Source organism: Panthera tigris, chromosome B1 (assembly GCF_018350195.1).
Source record: "Panthera tigris isolate Pti1 chromosome B1, P.tigris_Pti1_mat1.1, whole genome shotgun sequence".
Taxonomy (NCBI): Eukaryota; Metazoa; Chordata; class Mammalia; order Carnivora; family Felidae; genus Panthera; species Panthera tigris.
The window spans coordinates 154,298,277-154,313,918 of record NC_056663.1 but is presented as its reverse complement, the minus strand read 5'-3'; the positions used below and the strand labels follow the sequence as shown (position 1 = coordinate 154,313,918).

The following is a 15,642-nucleotide window of genomic DNA, read 5'->3' as shown; positions in this document are numbered from 1 at the left end:
ATTCATTATTGTAAAATGTAGCACAATGGAACAGAGTATAGTAGTTTTTTGTTTTGTTTTGTTTTAGTAATTAGATATTAAGCTAAAAATCACATGGATTTATTAAACCTCATATTTAGAAAATATTCACTTCAGCATAGCAGTTACACAATCCACATCTACATTTTATTTTAAAATTTCGTTTCCCTTTATTTTGCCTTTGGTAATATGAGTAAAGTTATACTTATTTACTTATGAGTAAAGTTATATTTATTCAAAAGCATCAAAGGTAAGAGATGTACTGATTCAACGAATTCAAACTATTTACTGAATAGCTTCCACATTCCAGGTACTATTCTGGCTGGTGGGACACAGCAGTGAAGAAAATGGAGAGAGTCCTTGAATATATACAACTAACTTTCTAGTAGATTAACAGAGTATGTCACAGTGTGAGGGTTTCTAAGGAGATATATTTTCTATCTGAAATGTATTTGTATTTAATGTTGTATTTTTTAAAATAATGACCTAATACAGTAGACATAATAATAGTACTTACATAAATACTTCATAAAAATTGTATATACTTCATGTTGTGCCTACACATAAGAAATTAAAATTTTAATAAATACCAACTGCAGTTGACTAGATATCAATTGCTTTTTTATTTAATTTTGTCTCCAAGGAAGGTTATTTCACTAAAAAGTAAACAACAACAATAGACACTAATAATATTATACCACTGATAGTGCCTTACGTGGTGCTCTAACGAGCAAATTCATTCTTATGATCCTTTACAGGGAGCTGCTTCTACAAACAGTTGGAGGCTAGTTAGTTTAAACAGACAGTGAAGTATGTTGCCACCAGTCCAATAGGAGAAGAATAATGTAATGACTTGTTTCATTCCCTAAAACTCTGTTTTTCCTCTCAACTGACACATTTCAGTAAAATAAACAAAAAGTGCATTCAGTGAATTACTGAACAGATGTTGGTTGAGTGTTATAAAGAATGGGAGGGAAAACACACTTTGTTGTCTGTTTGTTTTAATTTAATTTTAGATTTAATATCTTAGCTTTGGGTATTGTACTGCATTACATACATTTGGGGGGCTGTCTGCTCATTTTGTTACCTCACTTTGACCTAGCTAATGCACAACTCTCGTTTAAGGAATCTTTATTCCTTCTGTCACTGTCTTTCAAAGGAAGGACATAAGTCCATAAGGAAACCAGATTGTGAAGAATCCGCCCTCTTTCTCAGGAGCACACAGTTCCTGGGTCAAATATTATAACATTGTTGAGCTAGACCCCATTGTGAATGTTTTCCACTGCAAGTCGGAAATAAGTAGAAATTGTTTACTACACAATTAACTATGTTTGGCTGGGCCAAGGGCATCTTGACACAGAATTGTCACAGATACACTATGATGGACCCTGAAGAATTAAAGAAACAGGAAACTTCTATGAGAAAACTGCTACTTCTATAGTTTTCTAAGCTCCAAAATTAATAAAACATGTTTTTTTCCCCTTCAATTAGGAAAAAAAGTAGCAAACGATTTTATGTATGCCACTTTCCTTTTTGGCACATTTAATCCTTCTACCCCTGCATTTGTTTCACCTCTGCAGACATTATTGATTTAAGTCAAACACTGGCCCCTCACTTTACAGTGACCAACTGTGCCTTGTGAGTCTGGAATCTGACACTGCCCTAAAAGATATCCAGAGAAAGCCTCTTGTCTGAAAACAGATCTTAACTAGATGGTTCTGAGAAGTTCTTTAGCAAAAAATCAGTATAATAATTTTTTTCAATATGCATTATTGCTAGTTATTAATACTAACTTTAAAAAACTTTTTGTTTCTTTGTTGCAATCACAATCAGATATTGTCACTGACAGCAGGACATCAAAAACGGTATTTTCTATACCCATTAAATATAACTTAATGGGTGGAGCAGGGCTGGCACTTAGAAAGTAATAGAGGTAGGTGAGAACTCTATTCCCTCGCTCAGTTAATGAAATTATTCAATGATAACAAATAATGCAAGTACCATGTACTTGTAAGATAGTGGTTTAGCACTTGGTTTCTGATATCAGAGGCCTGGCATTGGATCCTGGTCTGCCATGTTAATTTATCTGTATCATGGTTTCTTTTTTTCCAATATTGAAGTAGTAATACTGTCTACTTTATGGCAGTAATGTAATTGTTAAGTGGATAATATGTGTAAATTATTTAAAACCATAAGCTAGTAAACAGTAAGCACTCAATTAATATTAGTTATCCTCATTATTTTTGCCCTAATCCCTTTCTTATTAGCCAAAGAGCAAAGCATAGAGGTTAAGCGTGTAGGCTTAGAAGTTCAAATGCCACCTCTACCAATTGCTAGTTAGTGGCCTCTGTACTCAGTCTCCCCATCTGTATAATGGTGACTATAATCTCAACAGAGTTGTTGTGAAGATTGAATAAGATGATATAGATAATATATTTGACAAATAGGCTAATATAGTATAAATGCTAAGTAAATAGCATTATTTACTATTTTACTAATATTAAAACTTATTGTTTTAATATTAAGGAGAAACTTCACAGAGATTACAAAATCATCCTAGCAATTGATTGTAGAATAAATATTTTGCAATGTGCAGTTGTATAGATAGCTAAAGAGATAACGGACTCCACTGTAGAGGGATAAGATGTTCTACCTACGGAGAATTTTTGTGCCTTCTTAGCGGAAATAAAAGACACGCTTTGCTATCTGTAAGATTTGTCTTCTTCTCTTTTGTTGATATCATTGAAAAAACCATACGAAGTTTATATTTGGAGCCATTTGCCTGTGGTTTTAAAAGCATGTCAGTGCCAACATTTATTTACCACCACTTATAACAGGACAATGAAATCTAACCCAGTAATGCCTGGGTGTATGATATAGACTATTCTGCCTTCAAGAACCTTCAAATGTTTCTAGGAGAAGGCAAAAATATCGGGTGCCAAGAGAATGGTAAATGAGACAGTATAATTGAAATGAACTAGAATAGATATTGGCAAGCAGTGGCCATGGGATAAACATCCATTGGATTGTTTTTCTACTAGCCCATGAGCTAAGTATACCTTTTACATTTTTTAATTAAGAGATGTTAAAAAAAAAAAAAGAAGAAGACGACAACAACGGTGATGACAGCAGCTATGCAGTGCAGCCTGTATGTGTCTCTCAAAGTGTCACTTACTATCTGGCCCTTTGCAGAAAAGGCTTGCCAATCCTCAGACTAGAACATTATTGGACACCTCCCTCCCCACAAACTAAGCTGAAATCACACATTTATTCAACATGGGACTGCTAAATAAAGCAGTAATCATGAAGGAAGAACTTCGAACCTACTGTAGAATTTGGCTTAACTAGAAATAGGAGAAGATGTGAGGCATTCTGAACAAGGGCAACAGACTGAGAGAAAGTTGAAAAATATATGGAAGTGTGGAGTATATGAAATAAGAATGAATAAACCATTATGAAGAATATGATTAGGCTATAGGATTAATAAGACATACAAATGGAAAAATCCTGTGTGTGCTCTCTCTCTCAAAAATTTAAAAAAATAAAATAAAGTAAAAAAAAAAAGTAAAGTAACTTGATTTCTTTCAGCTTCTGATCTTTCTCATCAGTAAAATTAGAGCAGTCGTTCCTGCCCTCACAATACATAAAATTGTGAAACAAATAAAAAAAATATTACATTACTTAATGATTTGTTTTTAATACTATTAAGAGTTTAAAAGTAAATTGTGATTTGGGGCTAATATCTAATTCTCTGGCTTCATTTGTTTTTTTATTTGTAACATATTGGCTGAGAATAAATGACATCTAAAAGAATTCAGCCCCCAAACCACAGTAATTACAACATATTTACTAAATATGTAGGATTAGATTAGATGAATTTTAAAGATCTCATTTATTGCATCTCCAGAGCTGGATGCATAGAACCTAGTAACAGGAATCAGTCAAAAATATATTTCTCAGGAACAAATGGATGACATTTTACACAAGAAGTTAGAACAGTTTGTAGTCAAACTGTTGTTTTATTTTTAACTACAACTTCTCTTAACGATGCCCTCTCTCTGCTACTCACTTCTATTTTTGTATGTTTTTTATCTCTTTACACAAGTTCCTCTGCAAGCATTTAAAAATAGCTTATTGTTGGTAAATAAGTGCACTGAAAATCACCCATTGTTAGACTGCAATTTTTCCTGAGGCAGAGATCAGTTCCTTCTCTGTAACATGTTTGTAAAAGAACCACCAAATCCACAAAGTTTCTCTGAGGATTAAATAAAATGATCCTCCGGAAAACTATTCACATAGTTACACATTCAGTAAGTTAGGTGTTATGATTATAATTACATGTCTCTGTATTCACAGCTCTAAAGGTCTTGCAAATAACAAGTACATTCAGTGGACCTAATATAAATATACATTATAGTCTTACACACTCTGAGGGGACTCTGCCTTTGTTTCTTGTTCAGCAACTTTAAATGCCATGCTGTTGTTACACAGTGGTAACAGGTCATTATGATGAGGGTACATCATTGATGAACCAAATGTAATGTTGTCTTTACTACCAATAATATTTTAGAAAAATTATTATTTTTACTAGAAGCTATTACTGATATATTCTCCAAAGAGCCTACTAATAGCACCGTTTTCTTTTAAAAGGCTAAATTAGCAGGAAGATTTTACAGATCCATCAAAAGGATGGCAAGTTAATACAAAATAAAAAGTAGTTTCAGTTTCTGCACCCTCTATTGATATTGTATTTAAGTGTTTGAATTAGAATGTGGCTACTGAAAGCATCTTGTAAATTATTGACATTTTCAGTCTACACACTCCAAGATGAAATTCATTAGAAGGTAATAATTTTGGAAACACATTATATAAAGCCATTGTAATACAGAGGTGCTTGGGCAGCACTTTTATTCACCAGTGCACGGCTATTACTTGAAAAACATAATTTAGAAGCTGAGCTGCAGAGATTACCCATGTCTTTTCATTAAATAAAGGATTAGCACCTTATTTACTGAAAGAGACAGATGTCTGTCAGAATTTTTGATATGAAGTATACCAAAATTAATGAACTTCAGGTCTTTTTTATTTCTATTTACTGAAGTGCTTCTGTATTTTATTGGTGTATGTGAAATAGAAAAAGAGAATTTTCTCTGTTTCAGAATAATGAGAATTAACAGGACATGAGGTATTCAGCACAGTTTTGTTTCTGGTGATAAGAAACATCTTGTTTCCTTGGGCAAGAAATGAGGAAACTTTTTTTTTTTAGAAAATTATTATTATTTTGTCTTCTTTGGAGAGGCTTTGCATCAGTAGTCTCAGGGTTAAAAGCCCTGAAAAATATGACATGCAGTCTCATTCCCTGAAAATACTACAGTACGTCTCATCATTGCATGGAGGCTTAAGAAACACTAATTGAGCTTTTCTTACGTGCTGCATATTGGAGATGCAACAATGGATAAGATCACTTGTATTTGAATTTCAACTCTACCACTCACTAATCAGAGAGCAGTGCCTCTTTGAGACAGATGGAAGGGACCTGTTTCTTCATTTGAAAAGTTAAGATAAAGAGAATATCTACTTCATAAGGTTTCTCAGAGATGATTGAATGAGTACTGTATGAAAAACTTCAGGGCAATATATGGCACATGGCACATGCTTAGCGAATGTTCTTGTAACAGAGTGCTTACCCTCAGGAAGATTCCATTTGTGTTGAATATGTCCTCCAAAGTGCACTCTCACATGAATTTCTTGACAGAAAGGAAATGGAGAACAAGAATGCAACAAACACTTTCATTGAGTTTACAGGTAGTGAGAGCCAGTGTTTATTACACAAATGACAGACTCTTCCATCTGTCAAGGTTGTTCTTAGTCAACTCCTTTAACCCTTGAGTTTTTGTTGAATCATCTTTGATGTAGGAATAACAAATACCACATCACAGTGTTGTTTGAAGAACTAAATCAAGTGATTCATATGAAAACATTTTGTTAAAGTATAGAGTGGTATAGAAGTGAAAGTATTATTGTAAACTTCTGATTATTCACTTATAGATGGCCTTTTTTATAGATGATACACCAGCAAATTTTCATCCAAGACTGATTTTTTATTACTCAGTTTCCTTTATTGCTGTCTCCTTCACTGCCCAGCTGGCCAGTGATAAGGGTATTTTAATAGTCCAAGCCAAATGTAACCAAGAAAATAATGCTGTTTAAAATAATAATAAATTTAAATGATAAAAAAGGTACTTATAATTTTTAATGTTGTATAACTATCTCTTGTTCCCCATAAATATTTTTATTTGTATGTTACAGAAATATAGAGGCATCATTGGATTATATAACATGGATGGGAAATATCTAGTACGACTTACAGTTTAAAATAAAAGAAAATTTAACCTATATTAGAATTAGATACAATTTCATAGTTCTTAGTTATGACAATTTAGTTCTAACGATTTTTAGCATGCAACAATTTTATTTCTCTGTAATTTGCAATGCAATTTGGAAAAGACTGGCAATGCGTGCATATGCTCTCTCATCCATACCTTTTCTAATTAAAAAATGCAATTCAAAAGTACTGCATATGGTATAGATATGGATAGAACTAATAACATCTTATTTTTTCTAAACAATAACATGGCTATTGGCTATATATTATTTCTCTTTTATGAGCTGTTGGGAAATAAAGGGAAAACTTACTAGTCTTTTTTTCTTTCCTGTTTCTGCCTTTTATACAGAATAAAATTACCCTTAGTTTGAATTTGTCATTTACTCTAACCACAGGATATAGCTTACAACATTAAGTTTGACAAAGGACAACAATGAAATCACTTTGAGGAAATATATAAACATATTTGCAGAGGCTGAATGGACAATAAAAATAGTTTGGGGATTAAAAGTGAAGAGAGAAAAAAAGAGAGTAACTAGTTCCACAGAGGATTGGAAATGAACAGTGACACTATAATGCCAGAATTCAGGATATTGGACCAGACCAAAAGACAGGAGGTACTGAAGAAGGCTGAACACAGTTTTCATCGTACGATTCATTTATTTATGATCTCATTACAGAGAGGAGAGAAGGGAGTATTTTTGGTCTGTGTTTTTAGATCATTACAGGCTGTTTTATAGCAACACTTTGTTCTCTCCGATATAATTCTCAAGACTATTCGTATAGTTTTTCTTATTTCCCTTTTTTTCCCTCCAGTTTTACACTTAATTAGTTGGAGATACATATTGCACATGAATTGCACCTTCCTCCACATCCATTAAAATACAAAGGCATTGTACAGATAATACATTGCACATATGATTATATATAGCAAATCTAGATTCTTTTCACCATTTTTTTTCTTTTTACTACATGCTTAAAACATTAAGAAGCAGAATTAATCACCTCTATTTTGATTATATATTAATTCAGCAGCTATTCACTGAGTACTTTGCACCAGGCATTATGAAGGATATAGTGTCAAGGGTGTTAACTTGTGTCCATACAGTTTGTTTGTATGAGTGTTTTTTGTTTGTTTGTTTGTTTGTTTCCCCAGGGGAAAGAAGCTTCTAGAGTCAGAACCACATGATGGACAGTGACTGGCTAATCCTCGATCTTACTAAGCTTTTCAGTGACAAATTATGTTTGCCTTGCCAGTTTTTGTTAAAGGGAATATGATTTGTGTATGCTTGTTTCTACTTAAATTATAGGATTGTTTTACTAGAGTCTTGAAAATAGCAAATAAATGATAAATGAGCTACAGCCAGTCATGACATAGGCAGGAACATAATAATTTTCTCCAAAGTGAAACTGCCTAATAAATCTTAATTTTGAGTAACCAGCAAGTAACAGAAACACGCTTTACTTAAGCCACAGCTTATACCAATTCTTAGACTGAGACCAGAGCATTAAAATTTTACCTAATGACAATTGAGAAGATAGAAGTAAAAGTTCTTTAAAAATAACAATATCCAGGGATGCCTGGGTGGCTCAGTCGGTTGAGCATCTGACTTTGGCTCAGGTCATGATCTAACAGCTTGTGGTTTCGAGCCCTGCATCAGGCTCTGTGCTGATAGCTCAGAGCCTGAAGCCTGCTTCAGATTCTGTGTCTCCATCTCTCTCTGCCTTCTCCCTCGCTCATACTCTGTCTCTCTCTCAGAAATAAATAACCATTAAAATTTTTAAAAATAATAACAATATCCATTAAATTATAAGATAGTATTTACAGAATAACAAATATCACTTGATCTTAGCCAAAAGGCAGAGAAGCGATGAGAATAACAAATATCAATACTTTTGATCACATATCCCATCTTCCTCATTTAGTAGTTGTTGAAAAGGGAAATACTAGTTGCCAAGAAGTTAGGGTAACTGTGCTTTAGAATAATATGAAGAGTTTTATGTAAAATAAAACTCGAGTTGTATGAGTACACATTTGATGTTTCAGAGTATAAACCTTCTATATACAGTTCTCAAAAGGATATATATTTAGATGTATTTCAAGGAACAAAATTAGTTCTAGAAATTCTTTTGTAACCTAGTTGTTGAAAAAATGTCAACTTTAGTATGACTTTCCACTCCCAACCTCCATTTTCATTGTAATGTGCCTTGAGTCCAAACTTTTGAGACTATTGATTGAATAATTTCTTAAGGTGCTTAGTTATGCTTCTTCTAGTTGTCAGTCTGAACCCAGATTTGTTAGTATTCTATTCAGAGCATGAAGTGCATGTCTTAAGAGTTTAACTGATATGTAGTGAGGCATATAGTCCAATGAACACTGCAGTCACTCAGTAAAGATTGAACATAATGATAAATTGTAAGAGTATAGAATTGCTAAAAGAGTCCTAGAAATACTATTAAAATAAGATTTGTGTATTAATGAGATAAGGAATCTTTTTAAAAAACTACATTTGCAACTTCTTAAGCATAACTTTTGGCATATACTAGCTTTGCGTTCTAACACATGTAATATTGAGCTTTCAAAAAAGTGAATGGGGAGAAATGAATGTGATTTTGACAATAGAAGACAACAGCTTAGGTCAAAGCACAAAATCTCACCTAAATGCAATTACCCAAACAGTATTTCTCCTGTGTTTTGAAACTTCCTTAGAGTTTTATTTATTGTGCAATACTATTTTGGTTTATCCATTCTGTTGAAAGTTTTTTAGACTTCTATCATTTGCAATCTGTGATTTTTAAGTTTGTGTTATGAACCCATTCTCCCTCCAACTCTTCCTCTTGTTTTTTGTTGGTCCTTTTTTCTTCTTTTTGTGATTTGGGCAAATTGTCTCTAATGAGAGAAATGTTCATAAGATAAACAAGATGCTGCTTGATCGGTTACATGAATGCTACAATTTCCCAGAATTTTCCCTGACCTGAATTGGTCAGTACCTTAAAAATAATATGGGATCTAATTTGAAAGATGCATAGCCATAACACGGTTGAGGATCTGAATTTATTCTTACAAGAGTATGTTGATTCAGTTAAGAATTTCAGAAAAGGCCAGAACAGGTGGCTCATGATTTATGTCAACCCTCTGATAACAGATTTTTCTGAAAGATATTTTTCCATAATATCAAATATTGATGAGTGGGAGGGAGAGAAGTTTCTTCAATAAAGATTCTGAATCCATTATTTAGTGTGAGGAAATTCCGTGTTAATGTGTACCACATGAGGTTTATTTCTCATAAAACTGACATGGAAAATCTTAGGCCTTATGAAACAAGTTACAGAGTAGTTTCTTCTGAAGAGATCAATCCTTGAGATGGGTAAAAAGCAAGACTATTATGTTAAATGGTGATATAAACTATAATATTTTATAAATGAGGCAAGTCAAACTATTTGAAAGCTTTATATGTATAATTACCTTCCTAACTTTAAAAGGGAAATATTGGTGTTCTTATTATGAATCTTAATTTCCTATGTCTATAGTTTGGAATTGTATGTTGTGTTTTTTGTTTTTTGTTTTTTGTTTTTTTCAATCTTAGCTTGATTAACTTTTGCCTTACATTTTCCAAGTCTGTACTATATTTTTTTAAGTTTATAATATGGTTGCTTTTTTAACAAATAATTTTACTAGGGAAATGTTTTTTTAAAAAAAAACATTATGTTCAAAAAGCAAGTGTGAATGAAGTAAATTATTAACTTTCAGTTTGGAAGAGGTGAATAAAAAGTGCTTGGCCAATACCGTACCATTAATCTATTCTCTTTTCTCCTTTCTCTCTGTACTTCTCTCTCTCCAATAGAAGTGGAACAAAAAGGTAATTAAATACCTTTCATAAATTATATACTATTTATAGGCTAAGTTATTTAACAGTTTAACATTTAGTTAAAATAATTTTGTATTAATTCTTATCGATTTTATGAAAATTTATTTACTACTTCTGCTGCTCAACTTCACTTTAATCTGTTGTGATGACCAGTGCTGGTTTGATCCTTTTATCCTAAAACAGTTTAATCATGTAAAAATTTCAACCGTGCATTTTCTTCCTCTTTACTTTTAAATAAGTAGTTAGAAATCCGGTAGACGATGATGGATAGTGAATACTTTAGATCTGTTTTTATTTCTCTAGTAGATAATTTTCCATAGCTCTGGTGTGATTTTCCCCATTCCTTTAATTTTTAACTACTGGGGGAAAAGGGGAGATAGTTTTCTGAAATGCCTTATTATAAATTAATTTAGTTACCATGGGCTGATTATTAACAAACCTAAAGTTTATATGCAATGGTGACACAATGCCTATCCAATTCTTTATAATTATAGCCATCATATTAGAATCCTGTGAAATTCTTCTAATCATCAACTTTATTATTGAGTATAAATTGATGATGGCCCTCTATCTTTGCTATGGAAGATTTTGGTAGCCAACTTTGCCCTCAAACTTTTCATTTCTACAAAAGTAAAACTTTGGGCACTTTAATAATATACTTTCCTTTTTAATAACCTGCACATCCTAGCTGAGTTTTATCTTAGATTGTTTTCCATTGGATCCAGGCTTATAGTTGCTGTTGAAGACCTAATCACTAATAACAAGAGAATAATACTTTAATCATTAAAATATGGGTCAACATTCAAATTCCTTATGCTTTCTTAATTGCTCTATCCAATACAGTTCTAATCACTTCAAACATAACAGTGGACTGCATGATTATTTTTCAGTGTGTTTTCTTTGCAAAAAAATACTAGAGCAGTGTTTCCCATAGCAGGTTCAACAGAACACTACACTTTAAACAGGCTCTGTGGAAGGGGGCTCCACGATCAAATTAGTTTGTGAAATTTGCTCACCCCCCCCCCCCGCCACTTCTGCCTTGGAGATTCGCTAATGCACTAAAGCTATTCAAGTCTCTGCCACAATTCTATTTAATACGATATTTCTTAAACATATGGCTAAGGATCTCTGTTTTCTTTCTGTGTAATATCCACTTGAAACAGGTGCTTCAAGGACCACTCTCTGGGAAACATTGCTTTATGGTCCCTTCATTACAAGCCAGCCAAAACTTCTTACCACTATTCACAGAATGCGCTACTGAATCATACTAAAAATCAAATAAATCAGATAATTCCTGCCCATTTTCGATCTGAAGTATGAGCAGCAAAATATTGTAGCAAGTAATCTTGTTTTTTAATGTTCTTCTCATGTAACAGTAAAAGGTACATGTTTTTAAGTTCCAATACTACTGTATTTAACAGGACATTTTTAACTGATTAAAATCTAGATCTTGGGTTCTTCTCTGTAACCTTTCATCTTTTCTTCTTATTCCTTCTTTCCTTTCTTTTTCTTCCTTTCTCTTTTTCCTCCCAGTATCCATCCATCACTCATTTTTAATTGTATGGGTTGCATGCTCTGTGTGTGCTATAGAAGCTTTAAGAGTTTTTTTGCTAGAAGATTCAGTGGCCTGTACTACAGGGCTTTGCTTTTCCTTTATTATTATACTTATTTACTATTGGATTTATATTTATTTCTTAATGATAAATTATTGAATGGCTAATATCAGAGTGAAATCAATATACATATATTTAATTTCCAAATAAGATAAGTAAAAATATTCTATATAAACCTTTGTATTTGTAAAATACATAGACGTACATCACATCTATATATGTATATCCAAAAATATTGTATAACATGTTTACAAAGGTAAAAATCAAAGGAAAACACAACTACTCATGGAGAGGCCACATTTTTCAGCAGATGAAATCAAAATGATTTTGAACAAAAGTCAAAATCAATATGTAAGACGGTTTGCATACTCAGAAGAATGCAGCAAAATAATTAAGTGGTGGTGGGTATCTCTTGTTAGAAGTACAGTCCGTTTGGTAAAAACTAAGAATATGTGACAATATTCAAATTAATATATTTATTATTTTAACTCTTTCCCTTCCAACAGTTTTTCTTTGCCCTGGACTACTAAAAGGAGTATACCAGAGTGAACATTTGTTTGAATCTGACCACCAGTCTGGGGCATGGTGCAAAGACCCTCTGCAGGCTTCTGACAAGATTTATTATATGCCCTGGACTCCCTACAGAACTGATACCCTGACTGAGTACTCATCCAAGGATGACTTCATTGCTGGAAGGCCAACTACAACCTACAAGCTCCCTCACAGGGTGGATGGCACAGGATTTGTAGTGTATGATGGAGCTTTGTTTTTCAACAAAGAACGCACCAGGAACATAGTAAAGTTTGATTTGCGGACTAGGATAAAGAGTGGAGAGGCTATCATAGCAAATGCCAATTACCATGATACCTCTCCTTACCGATGGGGAGGCAAATCTGACATAGACCTGGCAGTGGATGAAAATGGGCTCTGGGTGATCTATGCAACAGAACAAAACAATGGTAAAATTGTCATTAGTCAATTGAACCCTTATACTCTACGGATTGAAGGGACATGGGATACTGCATATGATAAAAGATCAGCTTCCAACGCATTTATGATTTGTGGGATTCTGTATGTGGTCAAATCTGTATATGAGGATGATGACAATGAGGCCACAGGGAATAAGATTGACTACATTTATAACACTGACCAAAGTAAGGATAGTTTGGTGGATGTACCATTTCCCAATTCATACCAGTACATAGCAGCTGTGGATTACAACCCCAGGGACAACCTTCTTTATGTTTGGAACAACTATCACGTCGTGAAATACTCTTTGGATTTTGGACCTCTGGATAGTCGATCAGGTAAGTTTGACTTTTAATGATACTCAAGGGGGAAATATTTATAGTTTGTTTTCAATAAGTTTCTTGTACATATGATTAGACTACCTTTATTGTCTTCCTTCTGGCCTATGTACCTGCAAATTGTTCATTGTCTTTTCGTCTAAAAATGTTGTCATTAATTACTTTCAGCTGTTAAAAAAAGGTATAAGAAACTTTCTCTTCTTTGTATAGCTAGTCTCCACTCTTAAGTCCTTCTTTGAAGGACATTTTTATTATCAGCTGGTTAGCTCTTTGTGTAGGGAAGTGCACAAAAGCTTTGCTAAAATAGAATGCCATCCTGTCTAATTAATTGTGACATGCCCTCTCCACTTGGAAAAATGTCAAGGCCTGCCTTGATATGATGCTTCGGGAGCCCTATGCCAATATATTCACTTTGCAGACAGCTTTGTATATGACCACTCCTATTGGGAACATTGTCAGTTCGCGTGTAGATATGTCTGAGTGTACCTAATTGGACGTATACAGAAAAATGTTTATAACTGGTAAATAGAGGAAAAAACAGACCTCAATTTTGTAAGAAACAACAATGCAAAACACTGTTTTGAACAAACCACAAATAGTTTTTAATTTTAATTATTTGAAATTGTCTTTTTCCTCTCTAGGACATACTGTTTCCTTTTAATATTGTCTAAAGATAGTGACAAATTGCTCTATTATCTTAAACTTTTATTTATATAACTGAAAAGAATTATCTTAGTTTAGAGATTCAATTATTTTAACTACCAATAATGCTCTTCTTCATGATAAAGTGTAATGGAAAACTAAGGTACAGGTATCTGAATTTTGATAGTAATATAGCAGTTCATAGATTGTATTCTGTCTTTCAGTGCTTACATGTTAATATTACTTATTTTCTGCATTGCTTTTACCATGCTTTTACTAGCATGCCATTCTGCTTCCTAACTATTTCATTATATACATATCTTCTTACACAAATAGATTCTAAGTTCCATATGGCCAGTGACCTTTACCCATCCTTTATATATATATATATGTATATATACATATATATACATATATATATATATATATAATATGGCCATTATTTCTGCTTTATCAGACACTAGTATATATGTGGCATATATAAAATAAAGGGTTAGTAACTCTTTGTTGAATAAGTGGATGAATGAATGAATGAATGAATGAATAGCTTTCCACTTCTTATTCTGATAGAATGAGAAATTAGTTGGCCTTTTCTCTAATCTGAAAGGCCTTGGTCAGAGTGACAGCAGTTCTTTCCATGGCCAGCGATGCTGGTATTATATTGAACTACCTCCTATGGAAGGAGAAGCCTAAATATGCAATAGCAACAAAAGCAACTTCTCCTTACTAAATCCTCAAAAAATCTCCTAGACCTAGTACAGTACCTGGCTCACCACTGTATAGGTAAGTTTTTTTTTTTTCAATTCAAGACACCCTTCAGTTGAAAACCTAAGCAAGAATCAACCATCTGCAGTACTCTCAGAAAATATTTTTTTCATAGCTGTGATATTCTTAAAATTTATATCTTGTTAGTGAAAACTCTCTGTGTGGTTCTTAGCCTTTTCTGACGTTTAAATTACATTAGGACGTAATTTCTAATTGCCTCCAAAGAAATAATAATTCATATTTTGTGGTTAATCAGTGAAGAAGGGATGGTAACATACTTCAAATTTTATTTATAGAAAATATTATACATTATTTTTATATAGAATAATGAATAGGTTATATTTAATTAGCATTCTAGATTTAGATTTGATGAATTGAAGCAAATTCTTAGCTTTCTAAATTATCCTTAAAGAGCAAGGTGATACCATAGTCTCATTTTAGATGAATGACACAAAGATTTTTCTAATGTACAGTAATAAACTCATATGTGTGTATACATATATAGGATAAGTCTTTGTAATTGTGGACATAAGGAAAAGTGCACTATTTCATTTGATGTTATGTGTCTGTCTCTTTATGGGAGTTAAAATATGAACTATTTTGCCCAAACGTACTAGTATTCAGGTTTGTTAAAAGGATGATATTAAAGTGGTAAACATTGAGAAATGATAAAGTTCAGCTTTTGAAACAAATTCCTAACTTATGCCAGGAGATTCAGTTTTCTCTCTTTTTATAAGACAATAAAGACCTTGTCTGATTTGCAGTGAGTAAGATTCCATCTATGAAGACCTTGTCTGTTTTGCAACGAGTAAGATTTCATCTGTATTAAATTTGTAAATATAATCGCAAGAAATATTATCAATTTCCATGCATGAATGCTGAGATTGAAAAGCTAGTATTTTGGTGTGGACTTACTGCAGTTTAAAGGTGAAAGAATAACTGTAGAAGTAAATTTTATGCATCGTCGGTGTGGATGTGAGAATTTCAATTAGCATTGATAGAGGCTGTTTGTCTTACTCCTCACAGACAGTTTCAGGTGGGTG

General features: G+C 32.9%; 1 protein-coding gene across 3 annotated transcripts in view; it reads left to right on the top strand.

Moving 5' to 3' along the window:
• The window catches only part of ADGRL3 (adhesion G protein-coupled receptor L3), a 687,513-nt gene that overhangs the window by 395,122 nt on the left and 276,749 nt on the right, over positions 1-15,642 (top strand). For 2 of the 3 annotated variants that reach the window (XM_042984449.1, XM_042984448.1), the window contains exon 8: positions 12,392-13,192. In XM_042984449.1, coding sequence (XP_042840383.1) covers positions 12,392-13,192 — 801 coding nt within the window. Of the gene's footprint in view, positions 1-10,248; positions 10,264-12,391; positions 13,193-15,642 lie in introns of all 3 variants that reach the window. The other variant, XM_042984447.1, reaches the window with a different exon arrangement.